General features: G+C 52.6%; 1 protein-coding gene across 9 annotated transcripts in view; it reads left to right on the forward strand.

Moving 5' to 3' along the window:
- The first annotated feature begins 1,260 nt into the window (after nt 1-1,260).
- GPR161 (G protein-coupled receptor 161) overlaps nt 1,261-23,369 on the forward strand; it is a 56,265-nt gene continuing 34,156 nt past the window's right edge. For 2 of the 9 annotated variants that reach the window (XM_051857154.3, XM_089299618.1), the window contains exon 1: nt 1,261-1,398. In XM_051857154.3, coding sequence (XP_051713114.3) covers nt 1,392-1,398 — 7 coding nt within the window. In that variant the 5' untranslated portion in view covers nt 1,261-1,391. Of the gene's footprint in view, nt 1,399-1,427; nt 1,618-1,755; nt 1,891-2,263; nt 2,398-11,523; nt 11,665-17,894; nt 18,032-23,369 lie in introns of those variants that run through there. The other 7 variants (XM_051857155.3, XM_089299619.1, XM_089299623.1 and 4 more) reach the window with 6 other exon arrangements.

Here is a 23,369-nt window from a genome sequence, read left to right on the forward strand (position 1 = left end):
AGCTTGGTTCTCAGATTCTGTGACCATGGGTGATTACTTTACAGTGTTTCACTAACCCTTTTATCCCTCCCTCCCTTTTAAAAAATATTTATTTATTTGACTTGAGTTACAGAAAGAGAGGGAGGGACACAGAGAGAGGTCTTCCATCCACGGGTTCACTCCCCAGATGGCTGCAACAGCTGGAGCTGGGCCAGGCCAAAGCCAGAAGTCGGGAGCTTCATTGTTACCCAGTTTTCCTACCTAGGTGCAGGGATCCAAGCCCTCGGGCCATCTTCCACTGCTTTCTCAGGCTCATTAGCAGGAAGTTGGATCAGAAGTGGAGCAGCCAGGACTCGAACCAGCATCTGAATGGGTTGCTGGCTTCGTAGGCCGCAGGTTTACCTACCACACCATAACGCCGCCCCCTCGCTCACCCTTTTCAGTTCTACAGGTGGGAATGAGTATCCGCATTTTATATACAAGGGGCTTCAAAAAATTTGTGGAAAATCAAAATTAAAAGATGATGTGTATTTTCCATGAAGTTTTTGAAGCCCCCATCCTATGAGTAAGCTGAGCCTCAGAAAGGTTAACTAACTTTCTCAAGGTCACAGAGCTTAGCCGGTGTCTGAGCCAGGGTAAATAACCAGAGACTTCAGAATAATCGCGAAAACACTCTGGAGAGCAACCTGCTCTAAGCTACTGCTAGCACTGCGCATGCCGGGTCCCGAGATGCTCAGGGGAGCTGTATAGCTCTCAGTTTTGCCCAAACAGAGCATCGGTCTCATGGGAACATTCAGGCACCGGTTCGTTCACAGTCTCCTTCCCCAATATCTCTTGTCCCTGGAAGCAATCTGGGTTCTTGGCAGGTGCTAGACAGCAAATTATTTCTCCTAATGGTGCCTCAGTGGCCTCATCATAATAAGGACCAGCTCCCACAGTGTCAGTCTGTAGACAAGGGAGTTGTTAATGCATTCATCAACAGATGGATTTCGGAGGAATTCAAATCCTACCCTGAGCAAAGCATCAGTGTTTCCGTTTGTTTTTTTTACTGTTGGGAGCTGGACTTAATAACTTCCTACCTGATCCTCTCTGCTGCCCTGTTTGTCTTCTCTTCCTTTTTAAAAAGCACTTTTCTTGTTTCCATGAACTTTTCGTCGCCGTATGAAGGCTGCTGCATGGCAAACCAGGAGGCTGGGGACGAGGCACAGAAAGTGGGGAGGACCCGGTGCTGTCCCCTGAGCGGCGGAGCCCTGCTCCGGGTGTCGTCACGACCGCTCCCCGGCCTGCGCCTGGTTCGCACGAGTGCACAGCAGCGTGGTGAAAACCCTGCTCACACCCACTGCCCACTCCCGCGGCCGCCTCGCGGTGCCCTTCGCAGGGCCCAGGACCGTGCAGGGCGCCCGGCTGGATGAATGAAAGGTGAGCAGCGCGGCGAGCCAGGAGCAGCCCGCGGCGGGACCCAGGCAGCAGGCGAGCGGGAGCGCGCGGAGCCCCACGCCTGTGTGCGATGCACGGGGACCGTCCCAGCGGCGGGAAGCGGGGCGAAGCAGCGCGGACACGGAGGGAAGGCCCCGGCAGGGACCACAAAGCCTTGCAGGAACCCGGGGGCGAGACAAAGAGCGGCGGCCGAGGCCGACGGTGGGAAGCATCGAAAAGTGGCCGGGACGAGGGCGGACGCGGAGGCAGGGGCGCGCGGGGCGGGCTGCGGGCGCCGAGCAGGGGGCGGGCGGCGCGCAGGGGCGGGCGCCTCAAAGTTGCTCGGCCTGCGCCGGCCGGGCCGAGGCGGGCTCGGCGGCTGAAACCCGAAACCTCCCGGCCCCGAGCGCGGCGGGAGGAAGGAAGCGGCGGCGGCGGCGGCGGCGGCGGCCGAGGCGGGGAGGCGGCCCGGCCGGGCCCTGGGCTGCGGCGGCGGTGAGCGGCTGGCCGGGGGGGCGCAGGCCGCGGGGCGCGCTCGGGGATGGAGCGGGGCTGAGTTCATTGTGCGGGGCGGGCGGGCGAGGGCCGCGGGCCGGGGAGGGTCTCCGCGCCCCCTCCCCCACGCCGCCCCGCCCCCACGGTGCGTCTCGGCTCCCTTGCGCCCCTCGAGGAGCCGGGGGTGGGGTGGGGGGGCTGTTTTTCCGGCCGCGGCGCGCCTCGCCTTGGAGAGCTGGGGCTCTTTGTGGGGGAGATTTTGGGGACACGCCCCTCCCTGGCGTGCAGAGGCTTCTCGGAAGCCCACCCCATTCTGCCGGGTGCAACCTGCTCCATTTCAGGCGCCGCCCAAAGCCCCAGCCCCATACCTACCCCCCCCCCCCGGAAAGGAGAGCATCCGTGCGTGCCCGGGACACAGCCGACGGGCACCAAAGACTGCGCGGCCCCCTCTGGATAGGGGTGTGGGGGGAGAGCCCGCGACCCCGGGCTGCGATCGGCGAGCACCAGGTGAGCGACACTCTCCAGGCGGGACAACGCGCCCAGTCTCCCCGAGCCCGTCGGGAGGCGCGCCCCGAAGTCGCCGGGCGCCGCGGGGTGCGGCCCCTGCCCCTTGGATCTTGGAGAAGGGGAGGCTGTGACTTTGGCGGGGGGGGGGGGTGGTTGCGGGGGTCGGAGAGGACTTGTCAGCCCCGGACGCCTGGCGGCCAGAGCTTACCCCTGGCGCAACCTTTGGACAAAGGCGTTTGGGATGAAAATGTTTGCAGGATGACTGGGGATGGTGTTGAGCGTTTCAGAGCGATCTGCTCGCCGGTAATAACCACACGGCCCTGGGCCGGCATCACTTGCCAGCACATCTTTGAGGCTATTTTTGTTCGTTATTGTTGTCTTTCATCCCTTTTGCAAACGTGCTTTCCAGAGCAGGTCTTTCCATCTTCCCTGGGTGGGGGGTGTGGTTTTGGAGGGAAAGGACCTAGGTCCCTGGATCTGTCCAATGGGGATACCGGGTGACCTCAGGGGAGCCTGTCTGAGCGTGCTGGGGCAAGTCAGCCGGCCATTTCTCCCCCTGGACCTCCACATGCGCTAGGAAGAGTTACTGCTTCCGAGAATGGGCGGCTGTCCTTAGAATCCATCCAGGTTACTGCAGCCACTGGGAGCAGGAGAAAAGACGCAATTCCCAGGCCCTCCGGGCAGAAGGGGGAGTGGGAGCATCCCCCTACCCCCCATGTATCTGGGTCGCTGCCACCTATCTTGTCCCTGCCGGGGTAGCCGTCTTCCTGTCCGGGTCCCCTCTTAACTTTATGCTTGGAAGGTGCTGGCAGCACTTTCGTATGCACTTTTGCATTTCGTTCTGACAACAGCGCAGGGAAGCGCTCTTAGCCCATTTGATAGACGGGGAAGCTGAGACGCTGTGAGAGACGTGGCGGTCTCTGCCCAGCTGCCCAGCCTGCAAGACTGGACTGAGGTCTTTGAGCAGGCAATGCTTTTCACATAGGAGCGAGTTTTAACTGAGGACCGTACAGCTTCACGGCACCCCTGCACCTTGTTGCAGTGAGACTAGGAACCCCCCTCCCCCATAATTTTGGAACTAGATCCCCGGCCTCAAGGACCCACATCACTTTGTGTTTGAGCCAGCCCAGTGTGCTGGGAGACTTCTGAGAGGCAGGCAGCACCGCGTTGCTGTGAGGGGTGTCAGCTCTCTGTTTGGGTTCTGTGGGAGATGGGATGGGCTGAACTGGAACTGACCTCAATGTCAGCAAAAGGAGTGCTGGCTGGGGCCAGCCTGGAAGGCAGTCGGGAAGAGGCGGGTGGGCAGGAGAGCCTGGCTGGGCGTGTGCAGAGTCCGTTTACAGAGCTGGTGTTCCTGTGAGGGAGGCAGCTGCAGGTGCAATGAGGCTGCAGTCCCTCGTGGCCTGATCTGAATTTTGGGGGAAGCTGTAAATTTTTATGGAAAAAAGTTCTATATTTTTAAAACCGTCAGCTAATTCAAAACATTCTTTTAAAAGATATGTGGGGGAACTGGGTTAGGAGTGCAGGCTGGTTGTGGACTATGGACTGTGTGGACTGGCGCTTTGGAACCTTTGTGTGGACCCTCAGAAGTTGTCGCTGTCATTGAGTGGCAGTAAAGCACCACTGGAGGCGAGGCGGGAGAGGCATCATTTTGGCAGTTTTGCTTTAAGAACAGCAAGCATCAACAAAGCAAGAGCGAGCCAGCAGGGCTACCTGGAGTTTGCAGTACGGCTTAACGGCACGATTCTGCACGTGGTTCGCACAGTTCTAGTCTCCTTTATGATTCGGGTCCTGCACTAGGAGATGGCTTGCACCGAGTTTTTGTGTGTTTCCTTCCATGGCGAGTGCTGGGGCATGAAGGAGGGAGTGTTCAGTCTGCCCAAGGGTAAACTGGGAGGAGGGAGACTGGAACTGTGTTTTGCTTTGAGTTGGTTTGAGACTGAAGTACTCGGGGAGTGAGCCCTGGGTGAACAGGGCAGTCTGAAGTTGATACCCTGCACCCCATCCCTGCTCCTTACAAACAAATGCCTTGGGTAAGCCATATAAAGCATGCCTGCAATATAGTCCTTTTTTAAAAAAATAAGAGCTGTTAAAAATGTTTAAAATATAGAAATACAAGGAAAGATATTAGGTCTCCCCTCACCCTACCATCCTCCTCACAGGTAACCAGTTTCCTGGTCTTTTTCAATGCCTAAATATATGCCTAGAAAATCTGGAAATATAGATGAATAGATAATGCATGGTTTGTTGCTACAATAGTATGGTATAGTATGTAGTGTTATAGTATAGTATTATAGTTGATATTCCAGTATATAGTTTTGTTGATATTATAGTATAGTTTGTTGATATTATAGTATACTATATAGACATAGCAAATATACAACATATATACTATACATATTTTCTGCATTTCCAACTTTAGGACCCATGTGAATATAGTGAATAGAGTTCAGTTAAATACCTAAGGGGGTGGGCATTGTTGTGCAAGTTAGGCTGCCCTTGCCATGCCCACATCCCATAGTGAAGTCCCTGAGTTCGAGTCCTGGCTCTGCTTCTGATCTGCTTTCCTGCTAATGCACACACTGGGAGGCAGCAGATGATGGTTCAAGTACTTATGTCCCTGCCACCCAGCTGGGAGGTCCGGACTGAATTCTGAACTCCTGCCTTCCTCTTGGCCCAGCCCCAACTGTTTCAGGCATTTAGGGAATGAACCCGTAGATGGAAGATTTCTCCCGTGCTCTCTCTCTCTGTTGCTCTGTTTTTTAAGTAGATGAAAATGAATAAATAAGCATTTAAAATTAAATGGGTAAATAAATAAAACTTACAAAACACACAGGGAGCAAGTGTTTAACCTAGCCCTGTCCCACATCAGAGTCCCTGGATTCGATTCTTGGCTCTGGCTGGTGACTGCAACTGTCTGCTGATACAGACCCGGGAGGCAGCAGCCGTGGTTCCCATGATCAGGTTCTTGTCACCTGTGTGGGAGACCCGCACTGCGTCTCCCATTCCTAGCCCAACCCCAGCCCCAGTTGCCAGTTGTTGTGGGCCTTCAGGGAATGAACCAGTGAATGGGTGCGGTCTCTCAAGTAAGTAATAATACATTCTTTTTTTTTTTTTTAAAACAGGCAGAGTGGATAGTGTGAGAGAGAGACAGAGAGAAAAGGTCTTCCTTTTTTGCCGTTGGTTCACTCTCCAGTGGCCGCCATGGCTGGTGTGCTGCGGCCGGCGCACTGTGCTGATCCGAAGGCAGGAGCCAGGTGCTTCTCCTGGTCTCCCATGGGGTGCAGGGCCCAAGCACTTGGGCCATCCTCCACTGCACTCCCTGGCCACAGCAGAGAGCTGGCCTGGAAGAGGGGCAACTGGGAAAGAATCCGGTGCCCTGACCGGGACTAGAACCTGGTGTGCCGGCGCTGCTAGGTGGAGGATTAGCCTAGTGATCCTCGGTGCTGGCCAATACATTCTTAAAATATGTAAATGAGCCGGCGCCTTGGCTCACTAGGCTAATCTTCCCTGCGGTGCCAGCACCACGGGTTCTAGTCCCAGTCGGGGCGCCGGATTCTGTCCCGGTTGCCCCTCTTCCAGGCCAGCTCTCTGCTGTGGCCCGGGAGTGCAGTGGAGGATGGCCCAAGTGCTTGGGCCCTGTACCCGCATGGGAGACCAGGAGAAGCACCTGGCTCCTGGCTTCGGATTGGCGCGGTGCGCCGGCCACAGTGCGCCGCCCGTAGCAGCCATTGAGGGGTGAACCAATGGAAAAGGAAGACCTCTCTCTTTGTCTCTCTCTTTCACTGTCCACTCTGCCTGTCAAAAAAATATGTAAATGGAGGTCAGGTACAATAATACTCTAAGGGTTTTTTTTTTTTTTTTTTGATTTAACAATATGACTCAGGAGTCTTTCATTATCAATTTCAGGTATATTTCCTTCTTTTTAATGGCTACATAGTATTTCGTAGTATAGATTCATTGTCCTGTATGTAAACATTCTCCCACTGATGAACTCTTGAATGTCTCTAACTTCATCTATCTGTGTATTTTTATTTGTATGAGTACCCGTGGAGAATTTCTGGATAAAATTACTCCCAGGAGGGTTGACTATTTGACACTGTAATTAAGTCCTGGCTTGGGATGCCTGCATCCCATCATGGAGTGCCTAGCTTTCAGTCCTGGCTCTGCTCTCCACTTGTTTCCTGCTAATGCCTTCTGGAAGGCAGCAGGTGGTACCTGTGTTCCTACCACTCTTGAGGAAGACCCAAATTGAGTTCTTGGCTCCTGACTTCAGACTGGCCCAGCTGTGGCTGTTTGCGGGCACTCGGGAGTGAACCAGCTGCTTGGGAGATCTTTCTCTGTCTGTGTGTCTCTTTGCCTTTCAAATAAATAAGACATAAAAAAATTTTAAAAAATTAAAAAATTAGTCCCAGAAGTGGAATTGGTAATTCATAGGGAATATACATTTTAAGCAGTTATTTAAGCAGAATTCTCTTTATTTGTTGAGGCCCAGGGAGTTGTGCAGAAAAAGAGATTGAGTTTATTTAAGTTTACTTGACTGGGGACAGGTAGTGTATGTGAGAGGTACAGCTTCAGACGTTATACAAGGTAACATCCTCCTCCCACTCTTGTTCCCCAACTGCTGTGTTTCCCTTTTAGAATTCAACTCATTTTGCCAGTTTTTGTGTATTTTTTCCCAGACAGTCCATGCACCAAAGGCAAATAAAATGAATCTTCTATTTCCTCCCCTTCAAAAATATTGTTGCACACCATATATCCTGTTCTGCATGTGGCATTTTAAAAGTGTAACCTAGATGTTAGAGATCATTCCATATCAGTTATGTGCATTTTAGTTCTGATAGACTCGTCCAAATTTACCCGTCTTTAAAAAACTTAAATTTTGTACTTCCCCTAATTGCACCGTCAAATCTTTTTGCCATTTTTGTTGTTGCTGATGTTGAGTTATTTGTAGTTTATCAAGTTATGAGGCTTTTTCTGGATTCTGGACTTTCAGTTTGTTCTTGTTAATAAATCAAATATCTTGCCTTTTATGTCTTCTTCCCCAACTATGCTTGTTGTACCTCTGATGGTGCAGAAATATTTCATTTTTATGAGGTTAAATATAAATCATTTTTCTTTGTGGCTCTGAATTGTCCATCTTGCTTAGAAAGTCTTCCCTTTCAAGATTACATTTTCCTGGCCAGCACCGCGGCTCACTATGCTAATCCTCCACCTGCGGTGCCGGCACCCCGGGTTCTAGTCCCAGTCGGGGCACCAGATTCTGTCCTGGTTGCTCCTCTTCCAGGCCAGCTCTCTGCTGTGGCCCGGGAAGGCAGTGGAGGATGGCCCAAGTACTTGGGCCCTGCACCCGCATGGGAGACCAGGAGAAGCACCTGGCTCCTGGCTTTGGATCGGGGCAGTGCGTAGGCTGTAGCGGCCATTTGGGGGGTGAACCAACAGAAGGAAGACCTTTCTCTCTGTCTCTCTCTCTCATTGTCTAACTCTGCCTGTCAAAAAAAAAAAAAAAAAAAAAGATTACATTTTCCTAAGTGTTCTCTTTCTTTGCCATTCCCTCCCTTGCTTTTCTCTATTTAAAATAATGTAGATAACTGCTTTTCTCAGTTTCTCTCTCTCTCTCTCTCCCTCCCTCCCTCCCTCTCTCGCTCTGACACCAGAGAGCTCAGGGTGTGAGTCCGTCTGTGAACCTGGTTAGCCAATACATTTTTCTCTGACCTTTATAGTGATTTTCCCCACCACGCCTTAAGGATGGGCTTTACTGCAGGTGGGTGAGGAGGGAGAAAGGGCATCTGAGCCGTGGCAGTGCGTGCACAGCGGCAGGGGTCCAGAAGAGCAGTGCCTGCAGAACTCTGAGTGATTCTGGATGGCCACGGGGAGAGCACCTGCGCATGACCGGATTCTGCGTGTGGCTGAGGAGAACGCGGCGTGATGGGACTTGTGACGGGGCCATCAGTCTGGCTACCCTTGGGAGGGCAGCCTGGAGTGGGGGCGAGTTCAAAGATAAGAAGATGAGATGGAGCGTCTGGTTGTGTCCCGGGGGGAGGATGATGAGACTGGGTGGGGGCAAAGGCAGAAGGATGGAGTTTTGGGTTGGAATTTAGTCGATGCCCTGGATGTCTGTGTTAGGGAATGGAATAGACAGGCATTCATCGCTGTCCACACATTATCTCATTCAATCCTAGCAAGTCAGGATGGCAATCCAAGGCTCAGACATGCTTATTCATCCGTCCAAGCTCAGACAGAAAAGGCCAGGCAGGGACACAGCCCCTTCAGGTTGCACTGGAAGGCATGGCTGAGGGTGACCCGAGGTTCTGTGCTGAGAGAGAGGGTGCGTGGTGATGTGTTAGCTGTCAACAGACACGGAGACGAACGTGAGGAGTAGCAGAGATGATGACTTCCACAAGGGGTGACCTTGTGGTGCCTGGTGCGGCGCACGGGAGCCGACATCCACCACGTGAGTCGATGTGAATCTGGGGCTCCCAGGAGTTGTCCAAGCTGTAGATGAGGTTTTGGAGTCCATGGTGTTCCAGTGGGTAGAGACAGGGAGCATGGAGGGAGATGAGCTCTGGTTCAAGATGAGATCCCGTTCAAGTTGACTGAAGCCTGGAATGGAAGGTTACTTACCAGAGTCACTAAAAAGCTCAGAAGTTCGAGGCTGGAGCAAATCCTACTTGGGTTCATCATTCTTCTTTTTTTTTTTTTTCATTTAAAGATTTATTTATTTACTTTGAAAGTCAGAGTTACACACAGAGAGAAGGAGAGGCAGAGAGAGAGGTCTTCCATCCACTGGTTCACTCCCCAATTGGCCGCAATGGCTGGAGCTGTGCCAGTCTAAAGCCAGGAGCCAGGAGTTTCCTCTGGGTCTCCCCTGCGGGTGCAGGGGCCTCATGGGCTTGGGCCATCTACTACTGCTTTCCCAGGCACAGCAGAGAGCTGGATCAGAAGTGGAGCAGCCGGGTCTTGAACCGGTGCCCATATGGGATGCTGGCACTGCAGGCGACGGCTTTACCTGCTGTGACACAATAATCTGTTCTGTTCGATTTCATAATACTCTGTTTAAAATTTTGGTATCTATGATAAATGAAAAAAAATTATAAAAGAAGTTCACAAGGATATTTGGCTTCCAGCATGGGTTTAGGATTCAAGGAATTTCTTCAAGACTCATTTTCTGCTGCGGTCTTGTTTCCTGCGGTGGCTTCTGGGAGCTTCCAGGCTTCCCCTTGTGATGGCAGGGGGAAGCCGCAGGTCAAATGCAAAGGGAGAGAGGAGCTCTGCAACATCTCATTATGTCGCAGTCTGCCCTGGTCAGAGGGGATTGGAAGATGCTGATTGGCACGGCAGGGTCACGTGGCCCTGTGGGGAGCAACCCGGACTAGACTGAGTTACTGGAATTAAGACTTATTCTATGCATCTGCTCTCCCACAATATGGCGCTGGGAGAGAAGAAAACAGCTTCTACACAGGTGCCTCCAGTTCAGCCAATAAACTATAGGACTTGTTCCTGATTGGAGGAGAGCAGCGTACTCGGCATGTGGGCAGCCGAGTTGGGATTGGCGGAGGACTATAAAGGAGGAGAGAGACGGCATGCACCGGGAACATCTAAGGGGAACATCTAGCTGAAGGAACACCTGTGCAGCCCCCGAGAAAGCCGGCCGGCGGTGTGCCGCTCCCCTGCGGAAGTGGGGAATGTGGCCAGGGGGAACTGCCCTTCCACGGAGGTGGAAGGGACAGTAGCCAACCCGGGAAGAACCAGCAGCAAACCCGGGGAGGGCCGAGCAGACGAAAGAACAGCGCAGGGTCCTGTGTCGTTCCTCCATGAAGAGGGGGAGCGACATAATGGTGCCGTGACTCGGATATGAAGCCTAGGCAGGGTTCAGTGTTGCTCCTCCACGAAGAGGGGGAGCGACATGGCCCCATCCATGAAGGAACATGGACTAGGGCTTTGGAAAGGGAGAGATGTCTGATGAGGCGACCGGCAGTTTGTTCTGTAGAGGAGCAGGATGACAGTGCCTCAGAGGGCATGTTGAGAAACAGTAACTCACAGGGCAGGGGGAGCCGCAAGATGAGGAGGAACGAGGAGGGAGAGACAGGAGAGAGCAGGATCAGGGAGCCAGGCAGGAGGGAATCAAAGCTGTCAGCCGCTAGAGAGAGCGTGAGGAAGGGCCCATTGAATTCGGCTGGGAGGTCACTGGTGACCTTGCCCAAGCAAACAGAGTCATTATTTGATCCACTTTCTAAGGGCTCCTGTTCCTATCTGTCTCATATAGTCCCTCCCTGAGGCCTGGGCTGGCCAGGTAGGGGCAGAGGAGCAGTATGGCAGCAGGAAATGTGGGATTGCGACAGTGGGGAACTCACGCTGCCTCCTGGGCTTCAGGTTCACCACCTGTAAAATGGCACCCGGAGTGACTTTCTCTGAAGGCCTCCTTTAGCTCTGAGATATTGGTGTGTTTAGGGAGATGAGTGAATGTCGGCGCTTCTCACCACCTCTGTTACAGCAGCCCTGGCCCATGCTGCAGGCTCCTGACTGCTGTTCCTGCCTCCACGCTGGCCCCTGCAGTGACCCCACAGCACTGTGACCCTTCACAAGCACGGCGTGGCCGTGTCTCCCCTGTGGCTTTCTATTGCAAACAGGATCCAGGCCACACTCCTTACCCCGGCCCACAGGGGCCCTGTGTACTAGCCCTTGATTATCTCTGAAGTCTGTCGGAGCTGCGCCTATCTGAAGCCAGGAGCCAGGAGCCAGGAGTTTCTCCTATGTGGGTGCAGGGGCCCAAGCACTTGGCCATCTTCTACTGCTTTTCCCAGGCCATAGCAGAAAGCTGGATCGGAAGTGGAACAGCTGGGACTCGAACCGGCACCCATTTGGGATGTTGGCACTGCAGGCGCTGGCTTTGCCTGCTATGCCACAGCACCGGCCCCGTCCTCTTGCTATTTAAATGTGTTGGGATGGCTACAGCAGCACTGGTGCCCCCCAGACTCATGCAAGCTGTTTAAGCTCTTTGGTCTTAGTGTGAAGGGTTGATGGATGAGGGGTGGAGACTTGATGGAATTATGGCGTTTGAGAGGCTGGTCTGGTGGGAGGTCTTTAGGTAATCAGGGGCGTGCCCTTGGAGGGGGAGTCTCACGAGAGGGCTGATGATGGGAGTCCAAGTTCTTCCCTGGCTGTTCTGTGTGCTTCCTGGCTCCCCATGTGATCATTCCTCTGCATCTGCTTCCATCAGATTCCAGGGAATGAGACCACCCAGTGCTGAGCTGTAACCTGCAGACCGTAAGCTGAATCCCCTTTTGGGCATCTTAGTTAAGGTATTGAAAAAGCAGGCTGATACACATGCCAGCCTCATCAGCCTTGGGAGCTTTACAGAGGCTCTTCCCTCACCCTGAATGTCCATGCATCCTTTTCTGGTCTTTGATCAAATGGCTGAGAGCCTTCCCCGAGTACACACACCCACCCTTCCCACTTCCCAGCACCTGCTACCTGGGGTCGTTCTACATATTTCCTGTTTGTTTGCTGCCCGTGTTGCCTCCCCTTCACTGTAAGTGTCAGGAGATGGGAGGCTTGGTGTGTCTGCTTCGGTGCTGTGCCCCCCTGTACAGTAGAGCCAGGCCCAGGCTCAGCATTCGATAAAACCAGTCTTGTGCACAGCCCAGAGAGGAATGGGGGTGTGCGGAAGCTAGCTGAAAGCTGTAATATCGGAGTTGGTGAAGCCCTTGGCCATGCTGTCCTGGACAGGCAGGGTGTGCTGTCTTTTCCCTGCTTCCATCTTAGATACTGCTGTCAGCAAAAGGTGTGTCCCGCAGAAACACTCCTTCAAGCTATTTAAAAATAATATTCTCCATTTTCGCAATGTGAGCTTAATTAGTTGGCTTGGCTGCAGGACGACAATGAGTGAAAAAAATAATTAAGGGTAAAACCAATTAACAGAGTAATCACTGTTTATCTTGTGACGGGAGGCATCATCTCAGTACGGCTTCCATCTCTTCTGGTCTTCGTGGAGCGTGTGTGTGTGTGTGTGTGTGTGTGTGTGTGTGTGTGTAAGGGGTTGTTTTATTTTTCTTGATCGGTATATGCAGTTAAACAATGGAAGGGGAAGAAAGAACCCACATGGCTCCTGAGGAACAGGAGTTCTTAATCTCAGCCCCACTGACACTTGGGTCTGGATTGTTCTTTGTGGCGGGGAGTGTCCTGTGCATGGTAGGATGGCCAGCAACATCCCTGGCCTTAGTTCCCTGAGTGTCCATGAAGTATGATGCCCCCAAAGTGTCCCCAGGAGCTTTCAGGTGGCCCCTGGTGGGGAGGCATTCAGAGTCACCTGTCCTTGTGCAGTGAGGTGGGAGAGTGGATCATCACTGGCTAGGACTGTGACCTAGAGACTTCTCTGTGGACCTGTCAGACTCTCCCCAGCTACCCTGACGTTCCCTTACGATTTCTGCTTAAAAAGATGCGCTTTGCTGTTTCAGGGAAGGAGTTGTGAGCCAGAGGAAGCGCGGACATCAGCCCTCATGGTCACAGGTGGAAGTGTTTACTTGGGGGCCGGTGAGCCGGGCCCAGCCAGGCACTGTGTGGTTGCCCACTCAGCTCGGCCCTGGAGGAAGCCCTGGGCTGCAGTCATGGCCTGTCTTGGTGCCCTGAGCCTCTCCAGCAGCCTGATGCAGCTTCCATCTTTTGTTCTCTCACACTGCTTCCTTTCTCTCCTCCATTTCAGCCACTTCCCTAATCAGGGAAAATTTCTTTGGCTTTCATTACGACTTGAAGGGGTGGGGAGGAGAATTGAATTTTCTTTTCATGTCTTCCATACCTTTCTTTTTCTTTTTTTTTTTTAAGATTTATTTATTTATTTGAAAGTCAGAGTTACAGAGAGGCAGAGGCAGAGGCAGAGAGAGAGAGAGAGAGAGGTCTTCCATCCACTGGTTCACTTCCCAGATGGCCACAGTGGCCAGAGCTTTGCCAATCTGAAGCCAGGAGCCAGGAGCTTCTTCTGGGTCTCCCATGCAGGTTCAGGGGCCCAAGGATTTTGACCATCTTCTACTGCTTTCCCAGGCTTTAGCAGAGAGTTGAATTGGAAGTGGAGCAGGTGGGACTTGAACCGACGTCCTTATGAGATGCTGCCACTGCAGGTGGCAGCCTTACCCGCTACACCGCAGCGCTGGCCCCCCATGCCTCTCTGAAACATTCTTTGGGCTTCTCTCCTAACAGTCACCCTGCCAAGCTGCTTTTACCCAGGTTGCCTCCTCTGTTCCCCTCAGCAACCATGTAAAGAAGGTTGGTTCTACTCTTTCCTCGTGGAGAAACTGAAGCTCAGAGGAGTTGACATACACAGGGTCATTGGGAATTCAAACCCAAGTTTGGTCACGAATCCAAAGGCCGTGTTCTTCTTCTTGAATATCAGGTGGAAACAGATATTAGGGAGTAGGGGGAGGATACAGTGTAAGTAGGTTTTCTTCACATGCAGAGTCAGACAGGAAACTGAGGTAGCGTTCATACGCTGTCTGGAAGAGAGAGCCTCCTCACCTAAAATAAAAACGTATACTGTGTGAAGACACACGTATCTGATGGGAACTAAAATGTCAAAGGAAAATGCACACAGGAAGGGATGCTAAGGCTCACTGTGGGGGTGGAATGTTCCAGAAGTGCATCTCAGAGCGCGCACCTCTTACGGTGGGCCGGGAGCCAGCTGCTCCTGAAATAGAGCCGTGTATCACATAACGATGGGGGTAGATTCTGAAAAATGTGTCGCTGGGTGGTTTTGTGGTGTGGATGTCGTGGAACATGGTTGCACGACCTGAGACTTGGGCCATCTTCTGCTGCTTTCCCAGGCCATAGCAGAGAGCTGCAGGGGATGAGGAGCAGCCGGGACACGAACCGGCACCCATATGGGATGCCGGCACTGCAGGCTGGGGCTTTAACCCGCTATGCCACAGCGTCAGCCCTCAGACCTTTAACCTTGACCAGGGAAGCTACAGGAGAGTGTACCTTGTATAGGGAAGGGGACAACTGAAGTCTGGGACAAGTTGCACAGGAAGTATACAAAGGAGATAGAGGATATGCAAGGCGTAAGAGGAAACACTGTGGTCCCGACTGGCTCCCCGTCAGAGCCCCGGGGCTGCGTGACTGGGCAAGCTCTCAGCCTCCCCACGGTTTCCAAAGAAAGTGGTGGCATTAGAGTTGATCTCTGCGGTCTTTTCCAAATCATGCAATTCCATGTATCTTGGGACTGAATGACCTCAAATCATTATGAAAATCAGTATGTTATATATTCACATAGTTTTAAAGTATAGTGAAATGTATGGTAGGTTTTGTGACATTTGCTTAAAGGCTTAAAAGAATTTTGATGTTTTCTGGTGGTAAAGTGCTGTCAATTGAGAAGTGAGGCATTTCCTGCTTATTCACTCAGCTTGAGTGCATTGTTGGGAGGGAAATTGATACTTTTAAGTTCTCTCCTTCTAATGATCAGAATCAGAACCCAGTGCAGATTCTGCTTAAAGCTACCATGGGAAAAGGTGGCAAGTTGAGGACAGAGGGTCTGGGCAGAAGGGAGGAGGAGAGGATGGATAAGTTAAGACCCCGTGACATCAATCCTTTCTTTTCTAAACTTCACTCAGCATTTTTTTTTTTTTAAGTTTTATTTATTTGAGAGGCAGAATGACAGAGAGGGAGAGACAGAGAGAAAAAGAGATCTTCCGTTCACTTGTTCACTCCTTGAATGGCCACAGCGGCCAGGCACGAGCCCAGAACTCCATTCAGGTCTCCCACATGCCCAAACACTTGGGCCGTCTTCCACTGCTTTCCCAGGGGCGTTAGCAGGGAACTGGATCGGAAGCAGAGCAGTCAGGACTTGAACCTGTGCTCCAATATGGGATGATGGTGTTATAGGCAGCACCACAATGCCAGTCCTGGCATCAATCCTTACCAGCTGTTGGCTTGCACCACAGTATTCATGCACAGAATAGTTTCCTTCCTCCACACCTCTCCTCTGTGGGCGATCCCAGCAGTTAGCCTGAGCCCAAGCACATTTCTCCCCATCCCCGCCTTCTGCCAATCAGGTAAACTGCTCCCAGGTGTGGCCCAGGCCCACCTGGAAAGTTACGTGACCTTCAAGCTGATTGGAGAGGCACATTGGAGCCAGTATCAGTTCTGTCCTATAGTCAGTGGTCCCCTAAGTTAGTTATGCCCCTTCTCCCTGCTCTTTATTTTTTTTTTTAAGATTTATTTATTTATTTGAAAGAGTTACACACAGAGAGGTCTTCCATCCGCTGGCTCACTCCCCAGATGACCGCAATGGCTGGAGCTGTGCTGATCTGAAGCCAGGAGCCAGGAGCTTCTTCCAGGTCTCCCACATGGGTGCAGGGGCCCAAGGACTTGGGCCATTTGCCCCGCTTTCCTAGGCCATAGCAGAGAGCTGGATCAAAAGTGGAGCAGCTGGGTCTCAAACCCATGCCCATATGGGATGCCAGCGCTTCAGGCCAGGGCATTAACCTGCTTTCCCACAGTGCCACAGCGCCGGCTCCCTCCCTGCTCTTTATTTATTTTTTAATTTTTTAATTTTTAATTTTGACAGGCAGAGTGGACAGTGAGAGAGAGAGAGACAGAGAGAAAGGTCTTCCTTTGCCGTTGGTTCACCCTCCAATGGCTGCCGTGGCCGGCGCGCTGCAGCCGGCGCACCACGCTGATCCGATGGCAGGAGCCAGGTACTTCTCCTGGTCTCCCATGGGGTGCACGGCCCAAGTACTTGGGCCATCCTCCACTGCACTTCCTGGCCACAGCAGAGAGCTGGCCTGGAATAGGGGCAACCGGGTACAGAATCCGGCGCCCCGACCAGGACTAGAACCCGGTGTGCCGGCGCCGCAAAGCGGAGGATTAGCCTAGTGAGCCGCGGCGCCGGCCCCTCCCTGCTCTTTAAAAAGCATACGTGGCTGTTAATAAACGGACGTGTTCGCTGAAACTTGTCTCTGTTGTTCTTTGCGGGAAAGGATACCTCCGCCCTGCTCTTCCCTGACGGCATGGCTTTGCAGGATGAGCCGCACTCCTCTCACCTGCAGCCTGTGCTTCAAGTTAGGGGTGCTTTTGACTGCACATAAAAGGAGCTCTGCTGTGGCTGGGTACAGTGTGGCCTCACAGTTCGGTAGGCTATTTCAGTCTTTCTGCTCTGCATTGCATGAGATTTCTAGCCCACAGTCAGAAAATGACTGTTCTACTACCTTCAGGCTTTGAGGATGCATTCTGGTGTGGAGAAAGGACTAAAAGAAAGGCAAAAGCCACAGGCCAGTCTGTGTCCTTTGATCAGAAAATAGGTAGCTTCCAGACGAGGCCTTGTAGCCAGGGCCTAGTGGACATGCCAAGCTCTGTGTGAGAACGTATGCATGTATTTTCTTTTTATTTTTTAAATATTTATTTATTCATTTATTTGAAAGGTAGAATTATAGAGAGGGAGAGGCAGAGAGAGAACGAGAGATTGAGATCTTCCATCTGCTAGTTCACTCCCCAGATGGCCACAACAGCAAGGTCTGGGCCAGTCTGAAGCCAGGAGCCAGGAGCTTCATCCGGGTCTCCCACGTGGGTGCAGGAGCCCAAGCACTTGGGCCATCCATCTTTCGTTGCCTTCCCAGGTGCATCAGCAGGGAGCTGGATCACAAAGTGGAACAGCCGGGATTCTAGCTGGCGCCCACACAGGATGCGAGCGCTGCAGGCAGAGGCTTAGCCCGCTACACCCCCTCCCCCTTGTTTTTAAAGAGCGTGTGTTTTCATAGGCACACTTGGAACCACTGTCAAATCGCGGTTCTGTTGAAAGGGGTCAGCGAAGAAGGCATCTCTGTTGGATAATGAATGGAGTCCGCTGTTCCACTGCAGAAAAATAAAGCCTCAAGGCAAGAAAAGCGAGGGAGCCGGGGTGGCCAGTGTTGTTCCTGTATTGATTTACCTGTCCGTGTGTAGGGCGTCCACCATGTGCTGGGTACTGTTCTTGGTGCCCTCATGCAACCGCCAGTGTTGCATGAGACAGACATTTACAAGATGAGTTATGAAGGGCACACACGCATGAGCTAGGAAGACGAGCAAAGCAGGGAGTGGGGCCATGCAGCGTTGGAGGGGGTGTGAAATGCTGGGTAGTGGGCACCTGGATGGTTTTGCTGAAGCTGTGACCAGAGACCTAAAGGAAATGGGAGCAACCCTTGAAAGCATCTCAAAGATGAGGGCGTCCTGCGCATGGGAAGCCGTGTGGGGAAGTGCACCCGATGTGGCTGGAATAGGGAGGTCAAAACGGAAGGGATTAAGGGGGCTGTTATTGTAGGGTTGGAGTGGTCATGGAGACTCAGACCGTGGGGGTGGCTGCAGGTCTGGGTGAGAACCTGGGGCTCATTCTAGAGACCTGGAGATCCTGTTGGGGTTTTGGGTAGAGCAGTGACTGCGTCTGACCTCTCTTCAGGCTCACCCTCGCGGCTGTGTCAAGTTTGAGGGAAATGGCAGAAGCAACACATGGAGAATGAGTCCTGAGATAATACCATGTGCACCTGCGGGAGCAGTGGGGCTAGAGAAAAACGTTCCAGACGCGTTTCAGAATGCAGAGTGAACAGATTCGCCTGTGCTCCCCCTACGGGATGTGAGAGAATTTGAAGAACCAGGAATGACTTCCATGTTTCTGGTCTGATCACTTGGAGGGAAGGGGGGTGGTGGTATCCCAGGTGTGACATGAGGAGGAACGCGGAAGGGGCGAGTTTGACAGGACACGGATCAGAAATCGAGGTTTGGATGTATAAGGCTTGCGACGCCTGTGTGGGCAGGTGGAGCTGCTGAGTAGCCAGTGGATGTAGGAGCCAGGAGCTGCGGGCAGTGGCTTTGACCCCTGTCCATCAGAGCAGGGCCTCCAGTAGCCCTGTTGAATCCCCACGGCCATTCCTAGCAGTGGCGCTGGGTAGACATGGACCGGCCTTGTGTAGCTCTGTCCTGGAGTGATCCAACTTTCCCACGGGCACTCGCTGGGAGTCCCAGATCCAGGCAGGAAGGCCACGGGCCGGTGATTGTGAAGGCTTCCCTGAGCCTGCAGTGGAAAAGCTGCCATTTCTGCTCTTCTCCCTGTCAAGGCACTCCAGAGGTCCCGCAGAGGGAGACACCAGCCTTGCGAGCCGCCAAGCCGCTGGAGGAGCTATTTCCCTAGCGACGATCTCTCCCCCTTCAGACTTTCCAGAGCAGTGGCAGGACTTCAGCCGCTCCTCCCTCCCCGGGGCTTGAGTCTCTCCCCTGCATGAGTTGTCTTCGTCGGGGTGCTTGCTTGCGAGTCTTTTTGGGGGGCTGCCCGGGTTGACTGGGGAAACACCAGGGCGGTGAGGGTGGCTTTGAATGTTGCTTCTGGAGGCCTGGGAGAGAGGCCAGTTGCGCTTTTAAAACATTCTGGGACAATCCGTGTGGCTGCGAGTCCAGCTTTGCTCAGGACTGAGTATCCCTCCCGTTCTCCACGATGCAATGCTTGTCCGGAGCCGAGCTCATTCTGCCTTGTCTCCTGGGCGTCACCATCCACTGGGGGCGGCAGCAGCCCCACTCACAGAAGGTGTTTATCCAGCAGGCTCAGCCTGGGAAGGGGCACTGCTAGGTGAGTCCCTTGGGAGGAGTCATTCAGGCCAGACAGGGGTTAGTTTCCTCTGTTACAGGAGGAAGGTAGGTAGACTAGTTGTCTCTCACCCCTTTTTTTAAAAAAAATGCTTATTTCATGGGTCCTGGCGCTGTAGGCGGAGCAGGTTAAAGCCCTGGCCTGCAGCACCCACACCCCATATGAGCACTAGTTTGAGACCCAGCTGCTGCATTTCCAACTCAGCTCTCTGCTATGGCCTGGGAAAGCAGTAGAAGATGGCCCAAGTCCTTGGGCCCCTGCACCCGCATGAGAGACCCAGAAGAAGCTCCTGGCTCTTGGCTTCAGATTGGCGCAGCTGTGGCCATTGCGGTCATTTAGGGAGTGAACCAGTGGATGGAAGACCTCTTTCTCTCTCTGGCTCTACCTCTCTCTGAAACTCTATCTTCCAAATAAATAAAATAAATCTTAAAAACACGTGCTTATTTCTATATCTTTTATCTACTTAAAAGACAAAGCAATGTGTGTGCAGGAAGATCTTCAGTCCTCTGGTTCATCCCCTAAGTGTCTACAGCAGCCAAGGCTGGGCCAGGGTGAAACTAGGACCACAGAACTCAAGCCACATCTCCCTCGTGGGTGGCAGGGACCCAAATACTTTGAGCCTTGGTCTGCTGCTCCCCAGGGGGCGCATTAGCAGGAATGCTGACTTGGCATCCGCGTCACCAGAACCAGACCGAACTCAGGCACTGGGATATTGGATTGCGGGTGTCCCAAGCAGGGACTTAACTGCTGTGCCAAGTGCCTGCCCCACACTGGATGTTTTCCAAGGTTCTCCTCCTCTGAAGACGGGTGAGGAGCTCTGAAGGCAGCTGGCTTCCCTCATCCCGTGAGGCTCCAGACCTCATGGAGTGAAGTTAAAGGGAGGGTGCCTGTATGTTTTTAATGGTGGCAGAATGTACGTACAACGTGTTGTAATCATTCTCTCTGCACAGTTCTGTGCATTCCTGCGGTGCAGCCGTCCTCACCGTCCCTCCTCAGAACTCTCTTCATTTTGCAAAACTGAAACTTTACGCCCATTGAACAATAACTGCCCCTCCCCCTTTCCCATAGCCTGACAACCACCTGTTTTCTGTCTTTATAATTTTTACTACTCTAAGTACCTCCGGCCAGTGGAATTGTAAAGTATCTGTCTTGTGTATGTGTGTGTGTGTGTGTGTGTGTGTTTGTGACTGGCTTGTTCCACTTAGCATAATGTCCTCGACAGTCATCTGTGTTGTGGCCTGTATTGATTCCATCGTATGTAATACCACATTTTGATAGTGCATTCATCTGTTGATGGACATGTGGGATGCTTCTACATCTGAGTTATCATGATAGTGCTACTATGACCACGGGCATACAAATATTCCTCTAAGATCCTGCTTCCAGTTCTTTTGGACATGTAGACAAAAGTGGATTTGCTGGCTCCTATGGTGACTTTAGTTTTTTTTTTTTTTTAAGATTCTTATTTATTTATTTGAAAGTCAGAGTTACACAGAAAGAGGAGAGGCAGAGAGACAGAGAGAGGTCTTCCATCTGATGGTTCACTCCCCAATTGGCTGTAACCACCGGAGCTGTGCCTGTCCGAAGCCAGGGGCCAGGAGCTTCTTCCAGGTCTCTCACATGGGTGCAGGGGCCCAAGGACTTGGGCCATCTTCTACTGCTATCCCAGGCCATAGCAAAGAGCTGGATCGGAAATGTAGCAGCCGGTTCTCAAACTGGCGCCCATATGGGATGCTGGCACTTCAGGCCAGGGTGTTAACCTGCTACACCACAGCCGTCCCCAGACTTTAGGTTTTAATTTTTTGAGGAACAGCCATCCTATGTTCCTCAGTGGGTGTACCATTTTACAGTCTGACCAGCAGTGAACAGACATAATTTCTTCACCTTTTCATCACTATATCAGCATGTGTGAGTGTGTGTATGTGTTTCCTAGTAGCCATCTTAATGGGGTATGAGAGAGTCTTACATTGTGGCTTCGATTTGCATTTCCCTAAATGAGTGGTGATGTTGAGCATCTTTGCATGTGCTGATTGGTAGTTTTCATATTTTTGGAAAAATATCTATTTCGGCCTTTGCCTATTTTTGAATTAGACTGTTTGTAGTTTTGTCATTGAGTTTTAGGAGTCCCCTATGTCTTGTCGATATTAACTGCTTCTCAGATATATGGTTTATAGATACAGTCACTGCTTCTGTGGATTGCGTTTGCACTCTGCTGACAGTCTTTGGATGCACACAATTCTTGAATTTTCATGATGCCCTGTTTGTTTATTGTTTTCTTCTGTTTCCTGCACCTTTGGTGTCATAGCCAAGAAATCATTGCCAAATCCAATGTTGTGACTTCGTGCATATTTTTTTTGTTTTGCTCCCAGCCTCAGTCTCCTCCTTCTCTCATTTATTTGTTTGCTTTTTTTCCCAATAAAGTGTTAGATCCATAAATATTTTAGGCATCATAAATATTTACTCATTCATTCCACAAACAGGCAGAGTAGTAGTAGGATAGGCTAAAGGGATTGGGGTTAGATGGCAGGGAGGCTGGAGCAGGGGGCCTGTGGTGGGGTGGGGGGAGACTGGAGCAGGAGGCCTGTGGTGGGGTGGGGGGAGTCTGGAGTGGGGGGAAGGCTGGAGCAGGGGGCCTGTGGTGGGGTGGGGGGAGTCTGGAGTGGGGGGGGCTGGAGCAGGGGGCCTGTGGTGGGGTGGGGGAGTCTGGAGTGGGGGGGGGCTGGAGCAGGGGGCCTGTGGTGAGGGGAGGGCTGGAGCAGGGGGCCTGTGGTGAGGGGAGTCTGGAATGGTAGGGAGGCTGGAGCAGGGGGCCTGTGGTGGGTGTGGGGCAATCTGGAGTTGGGGAGGCTGGGCTGTGCAGAATCTCCCCTGAGCTGATGAAAGGATGCATGATATGGACAACAGACCCAGGGCCAAGTTGGAGAGCTGTGTACTGTTGTCTTGAACTAATCGCGTAACCTTTCTTAATGCCTGTTCCTCCATGTATTGATGTCTCAAACACTGTGTGTCCTAAGTGCTATTCTGAGCCCTCAGTGACTCCTCCCACTCACCCTGTGAGGGAAGTACTCCCATTATCCCTGTTTTACAGATTGTGAAACTGCTGCCTAAGCAACTTGTCAGGGTCACACAGCCAGGAAGTGCTGGAGCTGGGACTTGAACCCAGGCTCTCCAGTTCCAGAGTTTGTGCCTTAACCATTATGGCATGCCTCTCTACACAATATTCGGAAGGTCGAATGAGGTGGTGTGTGTGAAGCAGGGTCGTGTGTTGCACAGTGTTATGCAGATACTGACTGTTACTGGTTGAGAATTCAGCAGAACTCAAGGATTAAGCCTTGGGAATGTCTACACTGGGGAGTCGAGAGGTTGGCTTTGGAAAGATGTTTGGTGGACTCCCTGCCGATGCCCTTATGGGCAGGCCCAGCGTCCGTGGTGGAAGCTGGAGTTGAACCCTGAGCTGCAGGCTTAAGCTTTGCTTGCAGAAAGATGTTGTGAAGAGCAGTGCGGTCTTCAAGTTCACAGTGTCCCTGTGGAGAGCCCCTGGTGAGCCACATGGCGCTCCCGGCAGATGAAGAACCCGCAAAGGGGTTGCCAGGTCTTTGCCTTCTGTTCCTTTCCCAAGCAGACCCACGCTCAGACCTGCTCTGCTTGTTCAGGGAGAGGTTCTGACCCAGGACCTGCCCAGATGCATGGTGCTTTGGTGCAGAAGAGAAACGCGCGCCGTGCACCACAGTAAACTTGGAGCCCACTGGGGCATGTGCACTGAGGCTGCAGGGGTCAAGCCCCTCTGCCTGCCAGGGGACGAGGGAGGGGGGAGTTCGGGGATGGAGCCTTGGCACCTGATACACGTGGGTGTAGAGACCCAGGCGTCCTGTGATCTCTTTCTGGCTCTCATCACCTTGTGTGGCCTGGCTTGTGGGTGGGGTGGGGGTGGGGGTTCTCTTCATCTCATTTACCTTAAATGTAAAGGTGCTTGTTAGAACCTTCTCCCCATGTGCCCGCCCACGAGGCCGCCTGGCTGGCGATTGATGTGCGCACGGCTTTGAGGTGCTGAGATGAAGAGGACCTGTGAGTGAGACCGGAATAGCAGCCATGGATATGGAAGGTGGTGTCCGGTGGGAGGCGTCACCGTCGTCCCACCTGGAGGGTGCTCTACTCCAACATCCTTTGTTCAAGTTCCTTAGACGAGGGCATCTGGCAGACCCAGCTTTTCAGGCTGGCCAGCTCTTCCCAAAAATTGATGATGGGATACAGGGATCGGGAATGGAGTGGGATAAGGGGGCCAGGACTACAGCTGCAGTGAAGCAGCAGAGTGGGGAATGAACCACTACTTCACTTAGGCGTATTGAAGAAGAGAACTGGGGCCAACGCTGTGGCA

This window comes from Oryctolagus cuniculus, chromosome 7 (genome assembly GCF_051225735.1).
Source record: "Oryctolagus cuniculus isolate XC-2025 breed Fujian yellow rabbit chromosome 7, ASM5122573v1, whole genome shotgun sequence".
Lineage (NCBI taxonomy): Eukaryota > Metazoa > Chordata > Mammalia > Lagomorpha > Leporidae > Oryctolagus > Oryctolagus cuniculus.